This window comes from Canis lupus, chromosome 1, assembly GCF_003254725.2.
Source record: "Canis lupus dingo isolate Sandy chromosome 1, ASM325472v2, whole genome shotgun sequence".
NCBI classification, from domain to species: Eukaryota; Metazoa; Chordata; class Mammalia; order Carnivora; family Canidae; genus Canis; species Canis lupus.
Window position 1 is genome coordinate 85,090,856 of NC_064243.1, and position 24,667 is coordinate 85,115,522.

The following is a 24,667-nucleotide window of genomic DNA, read 5'->3' on the forward strand; positions in this document are numbered from 1 at the left end:
ACTAATCCTGAAAGCTGCTTTTAATACTAAGCATGACCTAACAAATAATTGGTGGGGATAAAAATAAATGTCCATTAAAGTAAGTGCTTGTGACGGGTGTAAAAGTAAAACTGGTCTGATAACTATTTTCTCCAAATTGGAATGGATATCATATGGAAATGCACAGCCTGGGAGTGATAGAAAAGTTTGTCCTTCCTTAGCTATGTTTAAGAGGTCTTTGGTACTTCATCATCTGGTCTTCAAAAAAGGAATATTTAAATACTCTAAGGCAAAAGTGTTATTGATGGTAGCAACTCTGAGTTAATATAGCAAATTGTTTGCTAGTGGGTTAAAAAAATTATGTCCTTGGTGATGCTAGTCCTGGTGTAAAAATCCAAGAAATACTAGCTATAGAATTTAAACAACAACAAACTTTATGCCTAATCTGGTTAATGTAAAAACTTTGCTATATGTACAAATGGAATCAATTAAATATGACTTATGATGCAAATGTCAATATAAGCAAATTATTTATATCAGGAGTTCTCTTCTATAAAATCAATGTAACATGATGAGTTTAAAAGATAGGTAATTAAATTATTAAATATTTATTAACTGCCTATTGCAGGCCCAGAATAGTAAGGAGTATAATTGGTTTTAATATAGATAGAAATAAATATTCATTGCAAATATTCATTACAAAGGATAGTCTTGCAGAGATATAAAACCAGATTTGGGAGCCAGATGTGGGATCAAATTTTGGTTCATAGATATTATGCTGGATTTCATGTCCTGTAAGACAAGGTCCATGGTGCTTAACTGTTGTAATAACTGTGGCGTTATATAGAAGGTTTCACTTAGTGTCTGGAGCTTAGTAAACTCTTCACTAGTAGCTAAAATTAAGCTGGATTAGGCTGGCAAGAATTTGGGTAGGTTGTGCTATTTGGTCTTAAAGAATATGTAGGATTTTGAAAGTTGAGGGCTGTGCTGGTAGAAAATTCTAGGCAAGGAGAATTACAGGAGCAAAGGTGAGAAGGAATTGGCCGGACAGTCGAAAAAATGTAAACAAGTTTGGCTAGGTGAGGTGGAGCCCAAAAATGTTGGGTCTTGAAAATCAGAAAGAAGTCTGGCCTTAGGGACTGTAGGCAAGGGAGTTGCAAACATTTGAAAGGGAAAATTATCACATAAAATTGTTTGAGGAAGATTAGCCGGATAGTAATAGGCAAGACAGTTTATGGAGAGAAGAGAATGGCTTGAGAGGGCTAGCGCCAATGAGATGATAGCAGCCTAAAATAAAACAGCATGGTGAAAATGGAAAGGAAAGATTAAAATATACTAGGACTGCTTAAAGTTATTTCAAGGTGGCTTTACCTGTTTTGCAGCAACCACGATAGCTCTAGCTACCACTTCATGAACACTCAAAGTCACGTCTGTCACATAGGAAATGCGTTTCCAGTGTTACCTTATTTAATTTTCAAAAGGACAGTCTTCTGTCTTCACAATTTGATCATTAGCAGCTTGATGCCAAGACTGTTTCAGTATAGTGTTTAGCAAATTTTTGAACGGATGGATGGGTGGGTGGACGGATGGATATCTCAAAACACAGAGCTCATAAATGAGGAACCAGAATTCAAATCTGGGTAGTTTTGTTCCAAATCTATGTATTAACTACCATTACTCTATTTCTGTGCCTGGAAGATAAAATATAGGATTATAAGAAAAGGAGGACTATGGCCCAAAGAACACAACCACAAGAAGGTCTTTATCTCAAGGATATAGTTTCCATATGGCAGAGTTAGATGTCTTGAAACAATTTTTTTTTTCCATAACCTTTGAGAGGCCAGGATGCCAATGATAAACCATATTTGGCTAAGGCCAATGGCAGGACACTGAGCAGAAGGATCCAAATGAAACCTGTGTCACCCAGATCTGTTTAAACACAGAGCAGCATATATTTTATAAGCTGTGATATCCATACATCATGCTGGAAATTTCAAATTCTTGTGGGTTTTTTTTCCAAATAGTACTGTTGTAATATAACTTGGAAAAATTTGGAACCTATGGCATAAAACAATATCCAAATAGAAATAATCAATGTGATTAACTGAATATCCCAAATACGACTATATACATATTTCTCAGGAAGGGCAAGTAGAAATGCACATATATTATTGCATATATTCATCGTTCTCTCAAAAATTAGTGAGATAAACAAGTGTATGATGTATTGTAGTGAAAGAATATTTGCTTGTGCTCTGTGAATGTTATCACTTAATCAGAGCACTTAATCACTTCTAAAATATCTCGCTGGCCCCAGATCCTCTTAGTGTGGCAATATCTACTGTAAAAATAGTTTATTGGTCTGTGTTTTAATTTGCAGACTTCTAAGTTTGGGCTTTCTAATGGAATATACTATAAGGTGGGAGATATTAACTTGAGGTTCATGATTCTCACTGGGGGAGAGGTCATTCATGAATGGGGTTCAGCTAAACCATAGGCAACTTTAAGAAAATTTTATGACAATTTTCTCCTCAGATGCTCAAAAGAAATTACGTATTCTGCACGAAGTTCCAACCTACTGGCCTAGGATGTGTCCATGACTTATAGAATTTATGTAGCTCTGGATTGTGGCCAGTCCCACATACCAAAGAATGTTGGAGCAATCTATGCCTTTAAGGTGCTTGCAACTGGGGAGCTTGGGGTGCTCAGTCAGCTAAGCGTCCAGCTCTTGATGTTGACTCAGCTCATTGACAATTTCAGGGTTGTGAGATCAAGCCTCTTCTGGGGCTCTATGCTAGGCATGGGAACCCGCTGATGATTCTCTCCCTCTCCCTCAGCCAGGTGCTTCCCTGCCCCAGCTACAAATGTGTATTCATGCTCTCTCCCTCTTTCTCAAAAGAATAAATATTTGCAAAAGATTTGAAGGAGGGAAAAAACATATAAAGCGGTAATGGAAGAGGTGGTGGTTTTCGTAGTAGATACATTCTGTATTAGCTCCAAAAAGATCTGAACAGGGATCTGAGGAATGGAGTAGCCAGGCAAAAGAATGCAACTAAGGTTGGCTAGGAAAAAACAGGAGGAGTCGACTTGGCTTAGAGGAAATGGTATGAGTAAAGGTAACATGAGTTAAGGCAAGAAGGCTAGACTGAGTGTGGAGATACTTGATTATTTGGCTCTGCTTGATTATTTGAATTAATGTAATTTTAAATAGCATGTTAGTAATAGGAAATTAACTTCTTTACTTAGTTAGGAACTGAAAAGATCTCTTTCCAGTTGGAAAGGGGTAGTAATAAAGAGGTTGTAATATCCAGACAGATCCTTCTATATATCAGTTCCACTACTCTATGCCTTTTTCTCTCTGCATAAGAGCGATGAACACACACTTACCCATCAACAGCAAAACCCAGTTCTTATTCAACTGCAGGAGGTTCTAGACGAGAGTGCACAGGCTGTAGAGGCACCAGCCATCCAGAAGATATTCTGGATATGACTCAAATGTTGAATATCCAGAAGATATTCACCATTTGAGTACATACTGAGTTTTCCCTGGAACTCTTGGTCAGTCACCAAAAGCTATATGTAGTGGTGAACAGCCAAGGCTCTATGGTCAGAGGTGCTCCATTTAAAAACATTGTGTCACTTTTGGCTATTGACCTTAGGCAAAATGACCTCTGTCTCTTTGCTTCAGTTTCTTCATCTGTAAAATGGGGAACATATTTGTGTCATAAGATTATGAAGATTTAAATGAGTTAAAGTGTGTAAAGTAATTTGAACATGACTTGATATATGTATGGTAAGCACTCCAATGATAGCAGTATTCAAACATCACAGTATTTCTATTCTAGGAAATCAAGCCTGAGCTGTGTGTGTGGAATTGATCATTCTAAAGATGAGGCATCAGGTTTATAACTCCAATATCTGATAGTTGAATTTGTACAATGTGCTAGACTTTGGGCTGATGAAGATACAGCATCTGCTTATGAAGACCTTTAGTCTGTTTTATAGGGTAACTGTTATTGGATTTGCTAACATGTTTAGGCTGCTGAAATGAATTATCTTTGACTTGCAGGAGGACATTGACAAAGCAGTGAAGGCCGCAAGACAGGCTTTTCAGATTGGCTCTCCATGGCGCACTATGAATGCTTCAGAGAGGGGGCGGCTAATATACAAGTTGGCTGACTTAATTGAAAGAGATCGTCTTCTCCTGGCAGTGAGTATGAACCAAACTGGGCAGATAGCGAGATCTCTAGAAAGCATTCATTGTTTGGATTGGCAAGTTGCTTTGGTTTTAGTGATCACTTCATGCTCTCTACAAACAAAACTAAAAGATTTATACCAGTTCCCATATAGAAATTTTACCATTGATTTTATTCTCAAGTAGTAATTTGCATGCTGGTCTGGATAATGTTGATTTCTATTCCTATATTAGATTCTTCTACAGGCTAATAAACCTTGGCAAACCTCAAGTTAAACCAACTTAGATGAATTTCTTTTCTTTATTCTAGAATTCCTTAGAGTCTTTAACAAGGTCACATGCAGTGAATATCCTAGAATAATATACTGGGTTTCTCCAACTTAACTGCCCACCGAACTCTTTTTTTTTTTTTTTTTGTAGAAAATCACATAGAATTTGTCAAAGGTGCCTAAAATATTTCTAAAAAATAAACTTATTTCTCTTCAATCTAGCCCACTAAGAAACTTAATGAATGGCTGCTTTCCCCTCCTGAAATGTATGTGCTCATAGTGGTCTGGATTAATTTTTTTTTAGATTATTTATTTATTTATTCATGAGAGACACAGAGAGAGAGAGAGGCAGAGACACAGGCTGAGGGAGAAGCAGGTTCCATGCAAGGAGCCCAATATGGGACTCGATCCCAGAGTCCAGGATCACGCCCTGGGCCGAAGGCAGGTGCTGAACCCCTGAGGCACCCAGGGATCCCTAGTGGTCTGGATTAAATGAGGTTTTTTTTTTTACAGGTGAAAAAGGTGAAAAATAAAGAAAAAAATCCAATTATTTGTGTGTTCATAAAAACTGTATTTTTATGCATATTGCTTTAAAAAAAAACATTTTGGCAGTTAGATGAGTCAGCAAGTAAAGTGAGTGGGGTGTTTCCTTGTTTTCTTTTCCATTAAGTATTATAGTGAAGCCAATTGAAAACAAACCAATACCAAGATCAAGTTTCAGAGCAAATTTTTATTACCTTTAGAATCTTATACTGGCAGTAACAAAGAAGCCTATATAAATATTTTTAATTCAATATTAGCAATTATAGTTAATCAAAAAACTATTTATTATCCAAAAGTTCAGCATGATTCAAAGTATGCAAAAATATGGAGTTAGAAGTTATACACAATAAAATTACATTAACCAAAATGTCCTGTAGGAAGAAAGCAGAATTTGCTAAAACTTGGCTTCTCTTATTTAGCTACTCTGTGGATTATAGAGTGCTCACTGCCTCTGTCAGCGTAAGGTCCTAAGATGGAAAAAAGAACAGGCACACAAAAATCATGTTCGATTAAATTTTGAGATGGCATGCAGTATAATGCAGAGACAGAAAATTGTATAACAAAGGAGGAATAGTTTTAGCAGGACAGTAGGTCCCAAAGGGCTCTTAGAGTTCCTGCTGAAGGAAAGGAGGAAAATAAACAAGATCATCTGATAGATGGTTAGAACACTAGACCAGAAAATGTTGCACTTTACAACCTGATCATTCGAACAACAATTATGGGAAGAGTGGCAAAACTGTGAGTTGCACAGTGACAAGCTCTACTGAAGAAAACTCATGAACAAAAGATGCAGAGGTCACTGAAGTTTGTGTAAGTTGATGGTTGTATCCAGGTGGAATGTAAAAATTAAAAATGATCATTGAGGCACCATTAATAGCAAACACTAAATTTATACAATAAGTGAAATTTTGTTGGAGCTCTGATCTGACTAAGGAAACTGGGTGTCACTTACCCGCACCAACCATGTATCTACCAAATTGGGACCAGTTCCTAGAAAGCTGTCCAGCTGGGGGACATTCAGAATGAGATATAAGGAATGCTATGGTTTAGAAACCAGAATCTTATGGCCTTTTATGTCCGGATCTTGTTATGTGACCTTAAGCAAGCCTAAGCGAGTCATTTTAACTCCTTTTTTAATTTTTATTTTTTTACCTCCTTTGTAGAAAGAAAAGATTAGACAAGATGGCTTACAGGATTTCTTCTATTTCCAAAGTTCTCTAGCACATGATTATTCAAAATATTAAAACTCCCTATGTTTTAATCTAAAATGTTTATGAAAGTTTACATTGGAGGTTTGATTTCCTTTTCAGACAATGGAGTCAATAAATGGTGGAAAACTCTTCTCCAATTCGTATACATTGGATCTGGGAGGCTGCGTAGCAACATTACGCTACTGTGCGGGTGGGCTGACAAGATACATGGCCGCACAATACCCGTTGGTGAGCAGCTTTGAGAAACCACAAGGGGGGAGGGTAGGCATCAAGAAGATCACTGTAGAGCTGAATTATTCCAAACTCTCCCGTTTAAAGAAGTCACCCAAAAAGGCAGACTGATTCTTCTCCTTGACTTTGAGACAATGCAGCTCCGAACCTGGAAGTTCTGCTATGATTTATCAAATGGTTTCTTAAAAATTGTTTCGGCACAATTATGCTGAAGATACCTAGAAAATATAAAAGGAAGAATATTCTTCTGCCCACAGTTACTGAATCAGGGCAATCGTCTCTCTGACCGCCCACACTTTTCAAAGTGGGCCACAAACTATTTCCTTTGTATTCCAGTAGTGAAATTTATACCCTTTCTATAATGTAATTATTTAAATGTCTTTGTGTGTTCCAGTGTGAGTTAGATATGGTTGTCTGTGCCTGGTCTAACTCAGTAGAGTTACAGTAGATGAATTAAACAAACCAAATTCACACTAATTTATTTCAAATAGCTTCAAAGCAAGAGGAGACTGTGTTTACAGCCCAATTTAAGAATTTGTCTGACGAAATTGTGTGTGTGTGTGTCTTAGTAGAGGATGCATATGACGGGAGAGGAATATAAAAAATGCATCAATTTAGAAAACATTATGGGTAGAATTTAATTCATATAAACTTCCTGGCTAAGGGACTGTAACACCCTCCAGTACTGGTCTTGATGGGCATTTTCAATCTACTGAGAATATCCAGAAGGTTAGCAATAGCCAGGAATTAAAAGGGGGGAGTGAGGACATGGTAATAAGAAACGTGGCTATTTTAGAAATTCTTGCTTTACCCTTTAACAGAATGGAAGAAACTATTTTAAGTACAAATAGACCTGATAAAAAGCTTTATTGCTATCATAGCCAAGAAGCTTTTGTGGGAAATAGAACAGAATAAAAAGCACAGTGTAACCTCAGGATGACCACATCAAACTTTGAGGCGTATGAATCAATCAAACCCAGATTGCAAAGCAATGTCTTTTACTTCTGGCATTTTGTTGCTGTTGTTGTTAAGGTATTTGCTTTTATTGGTCAGTAGGCTTGTAGGGAGATATTTTTTAATTCTATTCTTTTCTAATTTTGTTATATTTTTACTTCAATAAAAATTCTACAATTACTAATAGAACTTAGAACTGTCAGAAATAGGACTCTAACAGTTATTGCCTTAGGCACACACTTTGTACCTTTTTCCTTAAGAAAGTAAACTTTGAGAATGAAGATGATTTAGAAAGTGGCTCTTATACATTATGAGAGATAGAATTAAATATCTTGTAGATACATTCTGGTGTTGCATCTTTGCCTTGATCTACATCAATTTTATGGTTCCTCTCATTTCAAATTACTATTTTAGGACTCAATTTTTCATTTTGTAAGTGGCTGGAGATATTTTTTTAATTTCTTTATTTTTTGTTTTTAGTTATTGTCTACACCTTCCTCTAACATCAACCCAAATGACCATTCCATGAACATCAAGCATATTTGTCCACAAATGATTGTGTGTTTTATTTTCCAGATGGAAACTTTTTTGGTTATACAAGACATGAGCCTATTGGAGTATGTGGCCAAATCATTCCTGTAAGTTGGTCTTCTATATCATTTTTGGTCTTAAGAAAGAAAGAAAGAATGAATTACAATTCTATTTCATTTGCTAAAGAAGTTTTCTCTGACACAATTGGATTCTTAGATATTGGCTAAATGTACAGAAAATGTAGTAACTGATGAGCTGAGGTCTTGTGACTGAACTTTTTGAATATATATATATATATATATATATATATATATATATATATATATGACTACCTCATATCTATATTGTGGCATATCACTTGAGTGTGTTTTGATATTATAGCATTGACCTATCTTAACCTTTTTTTTCTATGGTTTGTTTTTTAAAAAGCTGTGTTTTATATTCCTTTTAAGACCCATGCTTCACATGTATATAGCATAACAGTCATCACTGGCTCCTCTGCTTCAGGACACTATTTGAGTGAAGCAGTATGTCCTACTATTCCCCAACCCTTTTCATCTCCTCATTGAGAAGAAGAGTATCAACCAGAGTGTTCAAATCCTAAATGCATTTTTAAAACTAAAATGGAAGAAAATGTTGGAGCACTGTATGGAATATATCCTACATTTAGTAGTATTTTTAAGCAGAATCATGAAGGTTTTCTTTTAAACCCAACAAGTAGGAGACAAAATGATTCACCAACATATTCAAAGACACCAAATAAAAAGACAGGAAAGTGTTCTGAAGCTTTTGGATAAGAAAGTGGCAATGACTTATCTTTTGCTCCAGGGCGATTGGAATGCATCCCTATCCACATTGTGAATGAAACTCTTCATTAGTTTAAAAAAATCTCAATAAAATTAATAAAAACTACACAATCCTGAGGACTAATAGTAGTTAATATTTATTGCATGCCTATGGTAAACCCGTCACTCTGTTAAGCCTTTGGCCCACTTTCTTGAAGAATCCTCAAGATAACCTTTTGAAGTAGAGAGGATTTTTATCAGCACTTACAGATGATGAAATCATGCACAGAAAGCATGTTACTTATCTGACCTCACTGGGCCGGTCAGTGATTGAGCTGAGATTTGAACCAAGTTCTTAGCCACCAGACCCTAGACTTTTTGTGTTTTAATAAGGCTTGATTTTTTAAAGCATGTGGTGATTTTTTTTCCTCCAGTAGATGAAGAACTCAAAATAACACCTGATAAAATTCTGTGGCTCCTCCACTCCTGTCCTATATCTAATTTATTTGGAGCTTTTTAGCATTTATGAGTTGCTTTTAGCAATGAACTTAATTTGAATGTACCAGTTGATTACACAAAACTACCACAATTATTATTTCACATCTCCAGGTAGTGTAAAATGTAGAAGTTAGATTAGCAAATGTGGCTTTCAGCAACACAAAGAATCTATTGTTTTATATTGCTTTCTAGTGGAATTTCCCGTTGTTCATGTTCATTTGGAAGATAGGGCCTGCCCTTTGCTGTGGAAATACGGTGGTGGTCAAACCTGCAGAGCAAACTCCTCTCACTGCTCTTCATGTGGCATCTTTAATACAAGAGGTAAGTTTCCCAAATCAAAATATGCACAAGAACCCAGGAGTCCTCCATTACAATATGAAGACCTCACTTGGTGCTACTGTGAACGACCTGCCAATGGCTCCTGTCCAGATGAGGACACATTTAATATGGGTGCCGGCTGAGATTTCTGGCAGTCAGCCCAAATGAACCTCTGCCCAACCGGAGACAGGAAGCCAGACTCAAAGGCTTCATGGCAAACAGTCACCTTGTGATCACTTTTATTTTGTTTCTTTAGTTTAACTCATGAATGCAAATGCATGTTGAAATTGATGCATCTTTCTTTCAAATGTGGAAATGAAAGTTGGTTTATAACTGGCACTAATGAAACAATTTTTTTAAATGACTCCATCCAAAGATTGGAATCTTCTGTGCCAACATGCTTATGCGTCACATGGGGCCACATAGTTTTTAAACATATATATATCCACAAGGGGACATGTTTATATTCTGTTTTCTATTAATTTCTATTATGGTTGCCTCTGCATTTACCTTCTTACTAAAAAAAAAAAAAAAAAAAAAAGCTCATGAAATTTATTTTCATCAACTATCCAGATACTGTTAATACCTTTTTCTCACAATTTATCACCCTTTGTCCTTTATATCTTTCCAGCACTTAAAAACCAAGCTTTAGTTACTAGAAACTTAAATTAAAGAAATCTGAACCTAACTCTTAAAACTATTCTTCACTTCAAATTTTATTTTTTTATTTTATTTTATTTTATTTTATTTTATTTTATTTTATTTTAAGATTTTATTTATTTGTTCATGAGAGACCCAGAGAGAGAGAGAGAGAGAGAGGCAGAGACACAGGCCAAGGAAGAAGCAGGCTCCATGCAGGGAGCCTGACATGGGACTTGATCCCGGGTCTCCAGGATCACACCCTGGGCTGAAGGCAGCTGCTAAACTGCCGAGCCACCCGGGGTGCCCTTAACTTCAAATTTTAAAAAAAGTCCAAAGAGATGTTAAAATGGGGGCATTTTGATGCCAATAACCTGAAATGTGAATGTACCCATCTCAAGTACACACTGTTTTCTTCCTAATCATTCCTAATCATTCTTTAACCAGGAATGAAATCAATCTGTGAAGATTAATCACACAGAAGAGGACAGTTCTTATCTGATGTTTTACTGATTAAATATTGCCAGTAGGAATTTGCAACCTAGTTGGTATGCCCAAGAAGCAATAGGTAGAAACTAAAAATGCAAGATCCTTTTAGCTTCCTGGTTTTGCTGGTAGGGTACTAAATGCATTGCTTTCCTTCTATGTGAGTAATTGACCTAGCTTTTCTACCTACACTATATTTTTGAGTCACTATTATGAAATTTGAGGCAGCCATCACTGGAGCAACAATCCGTAAAAGTCAAACATGGACTTACCCCGAGGAGAGACTCTTCCCCAGTAATGTAACTCTGGAGGTTATTTTAAGTGGCCTAAGAAATGAAATAAGAATAATAATAGCACTTACATGAATCTTTCTTGGTAGAGAAACTCATAAGCTTAGCATAGAGAGGCGGCTTTGAATTTAGACTCTCCTCTTTTTATCATAGAATTAATCCTCAGTTCTGTCCTAATGATTTTACTTTTTATCCTTAGGCAGGTTTCCCTCCCGGAGTAGTGAACATCGTCCCTGGGTATGGGCCTACTGCTGGGGCTGCCATTTCTTCCCACATGGATATAGACAAAGTGGCCTTCACCGGATCTACAGAGGTAACATCAGTTATTCAGGCTTGGCGTGAAGAATGTTTGCATCTCCAGGTGTCAGAAGCATGTTCTATGTCACTGTTTTTAGGCCAACATTTCTTTAAAACAAAAATTCTTTTTAATGATTTATTCCTTAATCAAGTCTTTGTGCATGTTTACAGAACAGAAGCAGACACAGTGGAGATGAAGCGGAGTACCTGTCACAAACTTGGCCTGCACAAAACTGTTTTTAGTGTGTTCATTGCTTTACCTGACAAGAAATATAGCCGACTAGACCCTGTCGTCTGATTAGTACAGTTTATGATAGAAAATCTACATCAGGCCCCAGTGATTTGTATGAATGAATGTAATTTTAGACTGTAGATTATAGAAATTAAATAGCAGAGCATCACCTTTAGTTCCTTATTTGGGATTCTGTCTTTCCTGATTATTCTGAAAGAGAGCCAACAACTCAGCTAGCTTCCTGAGTGTTATTGCTGGCTTAACCTAACTTTTATGCCTCTCTGGCTCCAGCTTGACTTTCCAGAGGGTTAAAGAACAGGGTCTCAGCCATGAGCACTGCAAGAAGAGGCAAGAGGGGGAGATAGAGTAAGCTGCCTGGAAAGTGGAGTTTGGGAGAATGGGTTCCCATCTATTGAGATGATTTTCAACTGCAAGCAAAAGAAAGTGGTAAAATCATACTATATTAAGGAAAAAACAATTCAAGTCATTCTATTGGATTATGTGACATTGTGAGATATGCAGTGAAACCTCTTACTGGTATACAGTGTAAAGGATGAAGAATGAGAAGAGCCCCTTCTTATAAAGCTGCTGTTACAAATAAGACAAGATAGGAAGTGATAAGATACTAAGATCTGTACAAACTGCTGTAAGGGCCTTCACAGGAAGGGATGATTATGTCTACATGAGTGCTAGAACTTGCTCTGAATTTTGAAGAGTGGTTACTTTTTTAACTCCTCAGAGATTGAGAAGAAGAACATTCTAGATAATGAGAAGATGCTAATTTGATTATTCCATACTCCTGATTAGCCACTCCAATATAAAGAAACATTTATATAGAGAACTAAAATGGTAGAAAATCAAATTTTAGTTTTCTTAATCTTTTTAAAACTAGATAAATACAAAAAATGCTTTTTTATGTTTCATAAACACAGAAGAGAAAAGGTTTACATTATATAAACCCTTAATTGAAGTAGGAGAAAGTGAATCCTGCATTCAGGATCCTGTGGACAAAACAACTGGAAATGAGACATGGCAATAATTTAAAAAATGGTGAAGTCATAGATCAGAATCATAGCAGAGGAGGTAAAGACACAAATTCCACAGCCTAGCATTCTAGACCTTCTCCAGTAGGGACTCCGTGCACATTTCCTAATCTAGATCCCATACCCACTCATTCTCCAGCTCATATGGGCCAGGAGCTACCGTCCCCGATCCCGTCTCTAGTATCACTGGCTATTTGTCATGGCCCATCCCTGGGTCCCTACAGTGCTTTGGGGTACTTTACCTGCTAAAAATAGGAAAACTCTGAGATTAAAAGACTAGGAAACATCTGGGTTCAAATTTTGACTCTACCCTTTTAAGCAATGTGTCTTCTAAAAGTTAAGTATCATTGCTACATTTGCATTTCTCACTTATAAATGGGAATAATAATATCTGCCTTATTGTACAGAATAAAATTGAGTAAGCTAAAAAAAAAAAATGAGTGAGCTAATGAATAGTAAAATATTGAGCACCCAATAGGATACTCAAATGTATCTTTTCATTCCTCCAGGCTTTTGCTTACTCATGGCCACACCTACTATAATATGGCTTCCACCACATGTTACCTCTATGGCTTTCTCTGCAGTTCCAGGATCATCCTGATTTTAAAACCCTCTCTGAGTCCCCAGTTATCCATGATATAGAATTATGATAGCACATGCCCATTGCTTTGTCATGTATCTCATCTTTGCTGACTATCCTCAAAGACTATCTTATTCATTGTTATCTGCAGAAACCAGTACAGTAACTACTACAGTAACTACTTCTGAATAGGTATTAAACAATTACATCTTTCTGGACTCTCTTTTAGCTTCAGGTTTGTTGGTTGGCAGGTAGTAGGAAACTTGCCAGATGCCATGAAAGAGGCAAACAATAGATTATATCTTTTGTGGTCATAATAGAAATGACCCTCTTCCTAAAAATACTTCTGGCAAGGTAAGAACTTTTTTTAAGGTAAGAATTTTAATGTCCCATTAGATTCATTTAAAATAGAAGAAAACAAAACAAACCAAAAACCAGAATCTAGTTCACGTTGTGCACGAGGTGATTAGGTTAGACCATTTTCATGAGGACTTTCTACTTCTGCCCCACATGGCAATGCCACAACATCATGGAACATATTGCTTACCATAGTCTTGAATGTTCTTCTCTTTCTTCATTGCAGACTTCTTTAAGAAAAATTATGAACCTTTATTTTTTTCCAAGTAAGGGAACAAAATCATGGGACAAAATCGATGTTTCCTTGTTTTGACTTCAACTAGACCTTTGGGAAAACTCAGATCAACCTTTTATTTGCCATGGAAACTTGTGCTAAGCAAAAGTGTAACCTTCCTCCCTTACTCATACTTCTGGCCATTCTTCATTCAAGTTCTTTTGATATCTGTAGCATTTAGAAAAATATCTCTGATCTTATTCCCTTCCCTGAGACAAAAATTATCTACTTTAATAAAGTTTTTCCAGTAAGTATTTCTAAGTTAAGAAAAAAAATCTGCTGAAAGAACTTGGAGAATTCAAAGGGGGAAAATAAAAGAATATTATGTAGGAAATAAAAAAATTCTTAATCATCTTAAGTGAAAATTTAATAAGAAGTGGAAGGAAAATGATATGTGAGAAAAATTTCAGACAGGATATCCCCACAGCAAGTCTACTTTTAGTTTCTTTTTATTAACCTATATTACAGGATTTTATTTAGCATGTGACATCTTAAAGATAAAAAGATTGGCAGATTAATTATTACACTGCCCTATAAGGCACAGCAATAGTCAATTCAATAAACCACATACAATTCAAACAGATGCGCAGCAAGCATCTACTTTTCTTTTGTTCAGTTGGGATAGAAGGTTTTTTATTAAAATCTGATGTGTCAAGTAGGGGAAAAAAACAGAAGCAAGATAAAATGAATCCTCTTTCAAAAAGAAAAGCACAGATCATTTAATACATTAGGACTTCAATAAAAATAGTAAAGAGGAAATAGTTATAAAGCAGGCCAGATTTTAGAGATGGAAAAATAAAACAACTACAGAAAATAATCTTGATGGGACGTGAGCCACAAAGAAAAAAATGAAAACAATGTCTTTCTCTGAAGAGAGGCAAGTAGCATTAAAGGAGAAACCAGAACCGTAGGATTCCAGCTAACTGAAGTAGCAGCACAGAGCACAGATCCAATTTCTTTTTTCTAGTTCCATGGTTCAAAGTTGTGGAGGGAGAGAGGAAGGGAGGAAGGGAGGAGGGAGGTAGGGAGAAAGAGAGAGAAAGAGAGAGAGACCTGTCAGTCAATCTGTTGTTAACACACCCTACTGTGACAGGCAATGCTAACTTTGCAATGATAGGACTTTATGACCACCACCAAGGAGGTGATATCTGTTTGGGAAATTGATGTGTATACACATAATACAATCTGAGGGAGACTCTGAAACAATCTCCTTGAGTGTTCTTGGGAGATCATAAGAGGGAAAAAGGCCCATGTCTGCCTAGAGTCAACAGAGTGGGCTTTAAAGAAGAGTTCACATATGAGCTGGACCCCAAGGATGGGTGGGACCTGGTCACCCAGCCAGGTCAGGGTGAGCATATAATGAGAAAGAGAGTTGAGATTTAAGGAGTGAAAATGCCAGTTTGGATAGAGTTCTCTGGATTTCAGTAGAGGGATGAAAAGTCAAGTAGACAAGTTATGTGGTTGGATCATGATATGTCCAGTTTATCAGCAGAAGGATGAAGTTCTTTTTTTTTTTGAAAGATGAAGTTCCGATTAAAATGAAAAATACCTCCTGTCCAGTCATGTACATCAAGATCAGCTGTCATCTTCTATGTATCTGTTCTCATGAATGTTTTTCTGATTCATCATGTTTGTGCTCGGATGAAGGAGTCTTTGATATTTGAAGGCACCAAATCTTGAAAAATGCTATTTAATGTTTCTCCCTAATGAAACTTAATTATGGCACAAACCTCATATAAATTTAAAATGCTAAATAAACCCGCCTTCATGAGAACAGATTAAGCCTCTTCCTTTGTAATGCTCCATTACAGGTTGGCAAAATGATCAAAGAAGCTGCCGGGAAAAGCAATCTGAAGAGGGTGACCCTGGAGCTTGGTGGAAAGAGCCCCTTCATTGTGTTTGCTGACTCCGACTGTGAGTGAAAGCCACTCTTAACTTTTCACCCCTCATCTTAGTGTCTGGTAATGCCTGATGGACGGTAACCTTGAAGTTTATAAAAGGGTTTGCTTCTAACATCAAATCAGAACCTAGAATTACTCTTGAAAATCTCTCGAACTGTCCTAAAGTGTAACACCTAGATAAGTCTAACACTAGACACTCTTTCTTCCTGGTTTGGAATACATTACTATTTTCACAGCTGAACTTTAAGCAGCTGTTTTGTACTTAGGAGCCATGATGTATTTTTTTTAATTCCATGCCTTTACATGTTAACATTGGATTAGGCATGGTGACATACCCTCAGTTATGTTGGACCAGGACCAACTAGAGAGATGGCTAATTTCACATTTTGTCATTTCCCTTCGTTCTGGGTCATGCACACATTAAATGAAATGACCAGAAGAGAGTGACACTTAGCATTTAAGGAATTTCTCTCTCTTCTTTTTTTTTCCTAGCAAGTGTGGTCAAATTTACGTATATTCCATCTATAGTTATCATGTGACTCCACTATACGATATCCCAGGTTCATTCTGATTATATTATTGAATAGAATCCCACAATTATTTTCTAAATGGGAGTCAGTGAGCAGAAATAGATTGTCAAGCATTCATCTAGCTCTTTGACAGCTGCAGTATGAGGCAATAAACAGAAATGGCTGAATGTGATCTTAGCTGAAGCTTTTCAGAACACACTGGCTTATTATTATATAGTCTACAAATATGATAAGAGTCCTGACTTTTTACCAAATCTTTCTAGAAACTGTTTCCACTACAACTTAAGTAGATGTAGTTAATTCACAAAGTAAATATAACAATACTCGAGTGCTATGATGTTGAATTAATTCTTCAACATTTAAAAAATTAAAATGCAGAGAAACCTTTCTTTAGGTTGTTTAGGATTTAGTAATGACACAACCTGTTTCTTCCTTTCAAGCCCCATTCTACCATCTCAAATGCACAGATAAGAAGAGTTTATAGGCATCTATGAAATAATATGGTATATTTTAAATAAAGTTGGAAAATGTTTTTCCTGGAACAGGGCTGTTAAGGTGGGTGAGTGATTTTGAATATTAATTTTTTTCAGAAATATCACATTTCCTGTTAATTAGGGTGTCTGAAATTGTTTTTAAATTATTCAATGCACTAGATAGTTCATATTTTCTTTGTCGTTTTGTTAAAATCTAAGGCCTGACATATTCATAGTCATCTAATTATGAACAGAGATATTTATATCTCTCAGAGATATTTATAAAAATCATTTGCAGGGATATCTGGGTGGCTCAGTCAGTTAAGCATCTGACTCTTGGTTTCACCTGAGGGCATGATCTCAGGGTCCTGGGATCGAGCTCCACATTGGGCTCCATGCTCGGAAGGAAGCCTGCTTGAGATTCTCTCTCTCTGCCCCTCGCCCCCATGTTTGCATGTTGTCTCTCTCTCTCTCTCTCTTTTGCTCAAATAAGTAAATAAATCTAAAAAAAATCATTTGCAGTAGGCTAGGATCTTATGACACTCTCTATATTCTTGGTTGTCTATATTAATTTTTTCAGAGTCCATATTCGTGGTTATCATTTCCATATCAAAGGATAAGAATGGTTAATCACCTGACTGATAAGAAGTGGGATGTATTGAATCTATGTCTGACTATGCAGCTCATAATTTTCTTATGCCATCATATTGCCTCTGAGAGATACGTATAAAAATATATAATCTTTAGAAAATATCTCTTCCTCAATGTGAATACCTTCTTTGCAGTGGACAGTGCTGTTGAAGTTGCACACCAGGCGTTATTCTATCACCAAGGCCAGTGCTGTATAGCTGCATCCAGGCTTTTTGTGGAAGAATCAATTTACGATGAGTTTGTTCGGAGGAGTGTTGAACGGGCTAAAAAGTATGTTCTTGGAAACCCTCTGACCCCAGGAGTCAGTCAAGGCCCTCAAGTGAGTATATAATAGAAGGAATAGCATTCACAGGGCACAAGAATAAGGTTCCTCTCTAAGTTTACTTTTTTATTGAATAAGTTTATTTCCTTACCACAGATCTTCCTTGGTGACAATACTGTGTCAGTTTGGTACTTAAAAAAAAAAAAATGTATCTAACTCCCAGTGTTAAAGAAAGCATCCTGATTTTGTGTTGCCCGCTCTTTATGTCCTTAAACAGTTTCAGAGAGGTACCTGGTGGCTCAGTGGTTGAGCATCTGCCTTTGGCTCAGGTCTTGATCCCGGGGACCTGGGATTGAGCTGTCTCTGCCTCTCTTTCTGTGTCTCTCATGAATAAATAAACAAAATCTTAAATAAAGAAACAGTTTAAGAAGCATGTTGGCAATTAAAGATGTGATGAGAAACAACAAACACTGTAAATTTCTTGTTTCCTTAAGCTATATACCTCTTAATTCCTGTATGTGGTTTCTATCCACTTGGAAGTTCAGATAGAATCCTATCATTTATTTTTCCCTCAAGATCAGTCCTTTGTCTTAGCTTCCAGCCACAGATGGGAGCAGCTAGCATAGCTCTACATTCTCTCTTCAGACACTCTGATGGGCTTTCTAATGGTGGCCCGAGTGTCCTAGAAGGTCATGAGTTCCTGCCTTTGTGGCAAACTTCTCATTTTAGGTGGGAAAGGCCAGTTATTCCCTAAGGTTTTCATTTTCTTCTGTCCTCTTAGAACCAGTATCAATAAGAGTGTCCTTCTCTTGTCCAAAGTCTACCTTTGCATCTTCCTTCCTTCATTGTCTGTTATGCAAGCTCCTCAATCTTTGGTTCTGAGATTACTCCAGGCCTCCGGGATCCTGATCTAGAGCAGTGGTTCTCAACTGGAACAGTTTCGCCCCTCACCAAGGAAACATTTGACATTTTTAGTTGTCTCAACTAGGGTAGGTGAGAGGGGGTGGTTTTACTGGCATCTAATGGAGGGCAGAGGCCAGAGATGCTATTAAACATCTTACAATGCATAGCAGAGCTCCACAACTAAGAGTTATTGGCCACAAAATGCCAATAAGGCCGCTGTTGGGAAATCCTTTCCTAGAGTGTAGACGTTAAGCTTAGAGACTTTATTCTTTCACACTAAAATTTATACACTGTTCCATGCTGTTGATTTGAAGCAAACCCTATTCTTAACATAGTCACTAAGCCAAAAATACATTTTATCAACCAAAATGTATTCAACACTACTATGAGCTAAACCCTGGGATAAGAACCTGGCAATGCCAAAAGGAACAAGGAGGATATGCTACTGACCTCATGGAGTTTACTGCCTGGAAGTGTTAAAAGGCTGTCCTGGGATTTTCTGCTCATGCCAAGAGAGCCATGTAAGAAAATCTTAGGATTAAAGCCTAAAAACCGTAAAATAACTCAGCTGACAAATGAAGTAATACATTGTTTTATCTTAATCACACTATATTTTGTTTTTATCCTTGAATTAATGAGTACATAGAAGTAGTTGCTAATTTTGCTCCTATTGAGTAGCTTTTCAAATGGATGCCAAGACATATTATACATTTGATTTTGACATGGTCTCCAGTTTTAAAAAAGGATGGAACTCTAAGATTTTCAGCTGTGATTATTTCTTTCTTTAAATAACTGCCTATTTATGTAAAAGTAAAGCATTTTCCCCATTTGATGTATCTATAGATAAATTGATAGGTAAATAGATAGATAGATAGATAGATAGTTAGATAGATAGATGATAGATAAATCTGAAGAGGATCAAGGAGGAGAAGAAGAAGTGAAGGGAATAGAATATCCAAGATACTTAATATTAAACATTGTTGGGTGATACTTTCTCCACTAGAGGATCTGTACCATTCAGCTAGAGAGACTCAAGAATTGACCTAGAATACCTCATTATTCATGAGAGAAGGGAGTTAAAATAGACTTTAAGAAAATTTCTATTCATAGAATTCTTAAGTAAACAGTGATCTAACTGCTTAATTTAAGACTTTAATCTGAATAACTGAATAGATTTTCATCACACATTGTACTGAGTAAGTACAATAAGTAGATATTTGAGAAGTAAGACTGAAAGGCCCTTGGGGCCTCTTTACCCTTAAAAATATCTGTTGTTATATGATGAGCTTAATGGAAAGAGGCATTTATGCACTAAGCATATTTTATATGTATATAAATAAATGTTAATACATGTTTCATATATATTATATATAATTTATATAGAATGTATTTAAATTTCTTCATTGGTAAAGTGATTTTCCAATTGGATTCCATAGACCAAAGTATGCATTCTTAAAAACCTGGAAAAAATCAGTATTTTCATTTGAAAAAGAAATAATTAGACCCACATCAAATGTTACAACATTATCAGCAGAAGTTGCATCTTGTCTCAATGCAGAGAGATGGACTTTCAAAATAGAAGTTGGATTTAAAATCTAATCTCCCTGAGGCTCTGTGTTCTCATTTGTAAACCAGAACTAGTGACACCAATTTTGCAGGATCACTGTGCAGTGAAAGGCAATAATCTATCTGAGTGCTTGGTTCATAGTACATGCATAAATGTCTGTTAAATAAATGAAAATTACATACTGCCATTGATACCTATGGTGACAATTATTATCACAGATCAAGAACTCCATATATCTGCTCTCATTGCTTTTGTTGATCTATGGTTTCCAAATAATCTGAAGGATGTATCAGTGTCACTTCTCAAACTGTCTTCTTTCTCAACTCATCAGTCCTAAGGAATAAAGAATTAAAGAATTTGCACATTCCAACACTTCAAAATGTATACTTTGAGACTATTACAATGCCATGCCCTATTACGTTTCATGGACTAGCCCATGAATTAATGGCCCATCACATAGTAAAGAGCCCCTGCTACATCCTAGCATTATTGAGAAGTTCCTGAGGGCCAAAAGGAAAGCCAAATTCAGATATGGCCAATCTGATACCTTCTGAGGAAGACTTGTATTTATGGTGAAGCAAAATTAGCCAGACTGCACAGAGCATGTCCCTTAGTATAACTGAAAACACTAGGCCTAAACTGTAGTATAATGTCCTCAATATTTCCTGTGCATTTGAATCATCTGAGAATCTCATTAGAACACTGATTCAGAGTCCCAGGATCACTCAACCTTTTAGCCTCCCAAAATAGGAATTGAGATAGTACAGAGCCCCAATTCCACTGCATGGTGGGAAGATGTATGCTCCTGGTATCCCAGCCACAAGTCTGGACTTAAGTGGGTTCTTTTTTTCCTTATAAAAAATATTGTTCAACAAACCATGAAGGCTCTGTTATTCTTGTCATATACTTAGATGTGGCCTATGTAATGAAGCAGGATGGTAACAATCAAGACAGACTAGAAGTTGGGACTGGACCCACTGAGACTGCCCCAGGGGGACCCGGACTGAGGAGGGTGATCCGGCTGCGGTCAGCATGGATCTGGCCAGAGGAGGCTGTCAGAAATGAGAAGAACCAAACAGAGGTCTAAGGGTCTTCAAAGTCTTACAGCATCTGCTCTCCAACTGCCATATTTGATTAAACCCAGTATCAAAGTTCTCTTCTCCTTTTTGCTCCTTATTTCAGTTAGGACTAGTCTTCAGTACGTATGTTTGACTATTAATAGGTATTTTTTTCCCATGTAAATGAATGACAGTTGTGGGGAAAAGATTTACATTTGTTTGCAGTGGCGATATGCTTTCCTTACGTGACTGTAAAACAAATGCTAAATACAAATTTTTATCTCTAAATATTCTTTCTAGAAAAGTCAAGAGAATAAACAGAATGAATCTGAGCCTTTGTAAGCTGTTTTGGTGGAGTATTTCATTTCATAACAATATTCTAGCATTTTGAGGCTCTCATTAACAGGCTGCACCATGTATTACGTTTGTAAACTTAATTAATTCATTTATTTTCTTTTCCATATGATGCTTTTCCTATTAGATTGATAAGAAACAATATGAAAAAATCCTTGACCTCATTGAGAGTGGAAAGAAAGAAGGAGCCAAACTGGAGTGTGGTGGAGGCCCATGGGGGAATAAAGGCTTCTTCATCCAGCCCACCGTTTTCTCAAATGTGACAGACGAGATGCGCATCGCCAAAGAGGAGGTAAATACTTTCATTCTACACTGTTCCCTTACTTGCCATATTTTTTCTATGGCTGTATACAGAGTGTCCCTTTAAAATTCTCAGTTCTTGGGGACCCTGGGTGGCTCTGTTGGTGGAGTGTCCAACTCTTAGTTTTGGCTCAGGTCCTGATCTCAGAGTGGTGAGAGGGAACCCCAGAGAGCTGGCCCTCTCCCTCCCCCCAGCTCACACACACAGTGTCTCTCTTTCTCTTAAATAAATAGATAAATCTTTAAAAAATAAATTAAAATTCTCAGTTCTTTTAACATCTTTCTTGGTAAATGTTACCTTTCACCTCTGTTACCTGTAAACGTTTATTTGTAATCAAGACTAAAAATAGGAAGGAAGTTGTGAGGCCAGACAAGAATTTCCAGCCAAAGACAGGTCAGGATGCTTAATAATTTCTAGGTGCTTCTTCCACAGCTTTAAAGTAATGGAAAACAAAACCTCCTCTTCATTGGTGCTTTTTCTCTGGAAATAATATAGTTGAAGATCATTGGAAAACAATTACATGACACACACACAGGATATTTTTTTAAAAAATTAAGCTTCTTATTTTGTGATCATTGTAGATTCCAGTGTTGTTATGAGAAATAATGCAGGCAGATCCCAGGTGCTTTTTACCCAATTTCCTTCAAATGGCAACACCTCACAAAACTATAGCATAATATCGCAGCAAGAATGTTGGCATTGAAACAGGAAAAACATGGAACATTTCATCACCACATAATTCCCTCATGGTTCTTTAATAGCCAATCCATGTCCCTCCTCTACCACCCTATCCTTAACTCCAGGCTTTTCCTTAACCACTAATCTGTTTTCCATCTCCATGATTTTGTCATTTCAAGAATTTTACATGAGTGGATTCATACTCCAGCCTTTCAGGTTTGGCTTTTTTTTTTTTTTCCACTCAGCTTAATTTTCTATAGATTCATCTAGATTGTTGCATGTAAGGAGAGCTTGTTCCTTTTTATTGCAAAGCAGTACTACACAGATTGGATGCACCACTGTTAACCATTCACCTACCAAAGAACATATGGATTGTTTCCAGTTTGGGGTTACTAGGAATAATGCTGCTATAAACACTGGTGTAGGGCAGCCCGGATGGCTCAGCGGTTTAGTGCCGCCTTCAGCCCAGGGCGTGATCCTGGAGACCCGGATTGAGTCCCATGTCAGGCTTCCTGCATGGAGCCTGCTTCTCCCTCCGCCTGTGTCTCTGCCTCTCTCTGTGTGTCTCTCGTGAATAAATAAATAAAATCTTGAAAAAAAAATAAACACTGGTGTACAGGTTTTTATATGAACAGAATTCTTCATTTCTCTGGGATAGATATCCAGGAGTACTATTACTGGGTCATATGGTAGATGTAATTTTTTTAAAGAATATGGGAAACTGGTTTCCAGAGTGGCTGAACACTTTCACATTCCCATTAGCAATGTATGAGTGATCCAGTTTCTCTGCTACCTTACTCACATTTGGATTATTTTAAATTTTAGCTCTTCTGATAGGCATGACTGCTCATTGTGAATTAAATTTGCATTTCTCTAATAGCTAATGATATTGTTCATCTTTTCATTGGCTTATTTGCCATCTGATATCTTCTGTAATGAAATACTTCTTTATATCTTTTGCCCGTGTTCTTATTGGATAGTTTGCCTTTCACTGTTGAGTTTTGAGATTTCTTTATGTATTTTGGATACTAGTCTTTTGTTGGTTATGTGATTAGCAAATTTTTTTTTCCAGTCCATAGCTTGTCTTCTCGTCTTGTTAACAGGGTCTTTCTCAATTTTTCATTTTGGTTGGTTGTTTTTATTAATAATAACCATTTTCCCCTTGTATGGACAGTGTTTGGTATCAAACATACGAACCCTTCATTTACTCCTAAATCTAAAAGATTTTTATTATTTTAATTTTTTTCCCAGAAGTTTTATAATGGGGATGCCTGGGTGGCTCAGCGGTTAAGAGTCTGCCTTTGGCTCAGGGCATGATCCTGAAGTCCTGGAATTGAGTCCCACATCGGGCTCCCTGCATGCCTGCTTCTCCCTCTGCCTATGTCTCTGCCTCTCTCTCTCTCTCTGTGTCTCTTTCATGAATAAATAAAATCTTAAAAAAAAAAGTTTTATAATATATTTCACACTTAAGTCTATGATCCATTTTAGGTTAATTTTTATGTAAGGGGTGAGACCTAATTCCAGGTTGTTGGGTTTTGTTTTGTTTAATTGCTTCAGCATCATTTGTTGAAAGGTGGCTTCTTCCATTTCTGTCACTTTTGCAACTTTGTCAAAATTCAGTTGTCCTTATCTGTATATAAATTTCTAGTTTTCCTTATCTGTTCCACTGATAATTTCAAGTGGAACAGATATCTGTCCCACAGATCTATGTGTCTCTTGGTTATGGTAGCTATATAATACATCTTAGAATTGGGAAGACTGAATCCCCTCTATTTATTCTTTTTCAAAATTGTTTTAGCTAACCTAGTTTTTCCTTTTCCATATAAATTTTAGAATAACCTTGTCCACATATCTTTTTAAAATCTTGCTGGACTTTTGAGAGGAATTGTGTTAAACATATCTATCAATTTGGTAAGAATTAACATCTTTATTGTATGGAATCTTTCAGTCATTGAACACGGTCTGTATATACCTTTTTTGATTTCTTTCATCAGGACTTTGTAGTTTTCAATCCAATACATGTTTTATTGAATTTATGCCTAGGTATGTTTTTGAGCTATTATAAGTCTAATCTTTAACTTTGGCATGCATATGCTTATTGCTATATAAATAGATATAATTTATTTTGTATATTTTCTTGATGTCATTGAACTGGGTATTTCTAGGAGGTTTTTGGAGACTCCTTGGAAATTTGTATGTAGACAATTGTGTCATCTACAAATAGGAATAACTGTATTCTTTCCCTTCTCATCTGTATGCTTTTTATTCCTTTTTCTT

General features: G+C 36.6%; 1 protein-coding gene across 1 annotated transcript in view; it reads left to right on the plus strand.

Moving 5' to 3' along the window:
• The window catches only part of ALDH1A1 (aldehyde dehydrogenase 1 family member A1), a 54,186-nt gene that overhangs the window by 17,239 nt on the left and 12,280 nt on the right, over positions 1-24,667 (plus strand). The window contains 9 exon segments of the mRNA XM_025423308.3: positions 4,049-4,189; positions 6,297-6,378; positions 6,381-6,425; positions 7,959-8,020; positions 9,389-9,517; positions 11,129-11,242; positions 15,524-15,626; positions 17,402-17,586; positions 21,539-21,703. Coding sequence (XP_025279093.1) covers positions 4,049-4,189; positions 6,297-6,378; positions 6,381-6,425; positions 7,959-8,020; positions 9,389-9,517; positions 11,129-11,242; positions 15,524-15,626; positions 17,402-17,586; positions 21,539-21,703 — 1,026 coding nt within the window.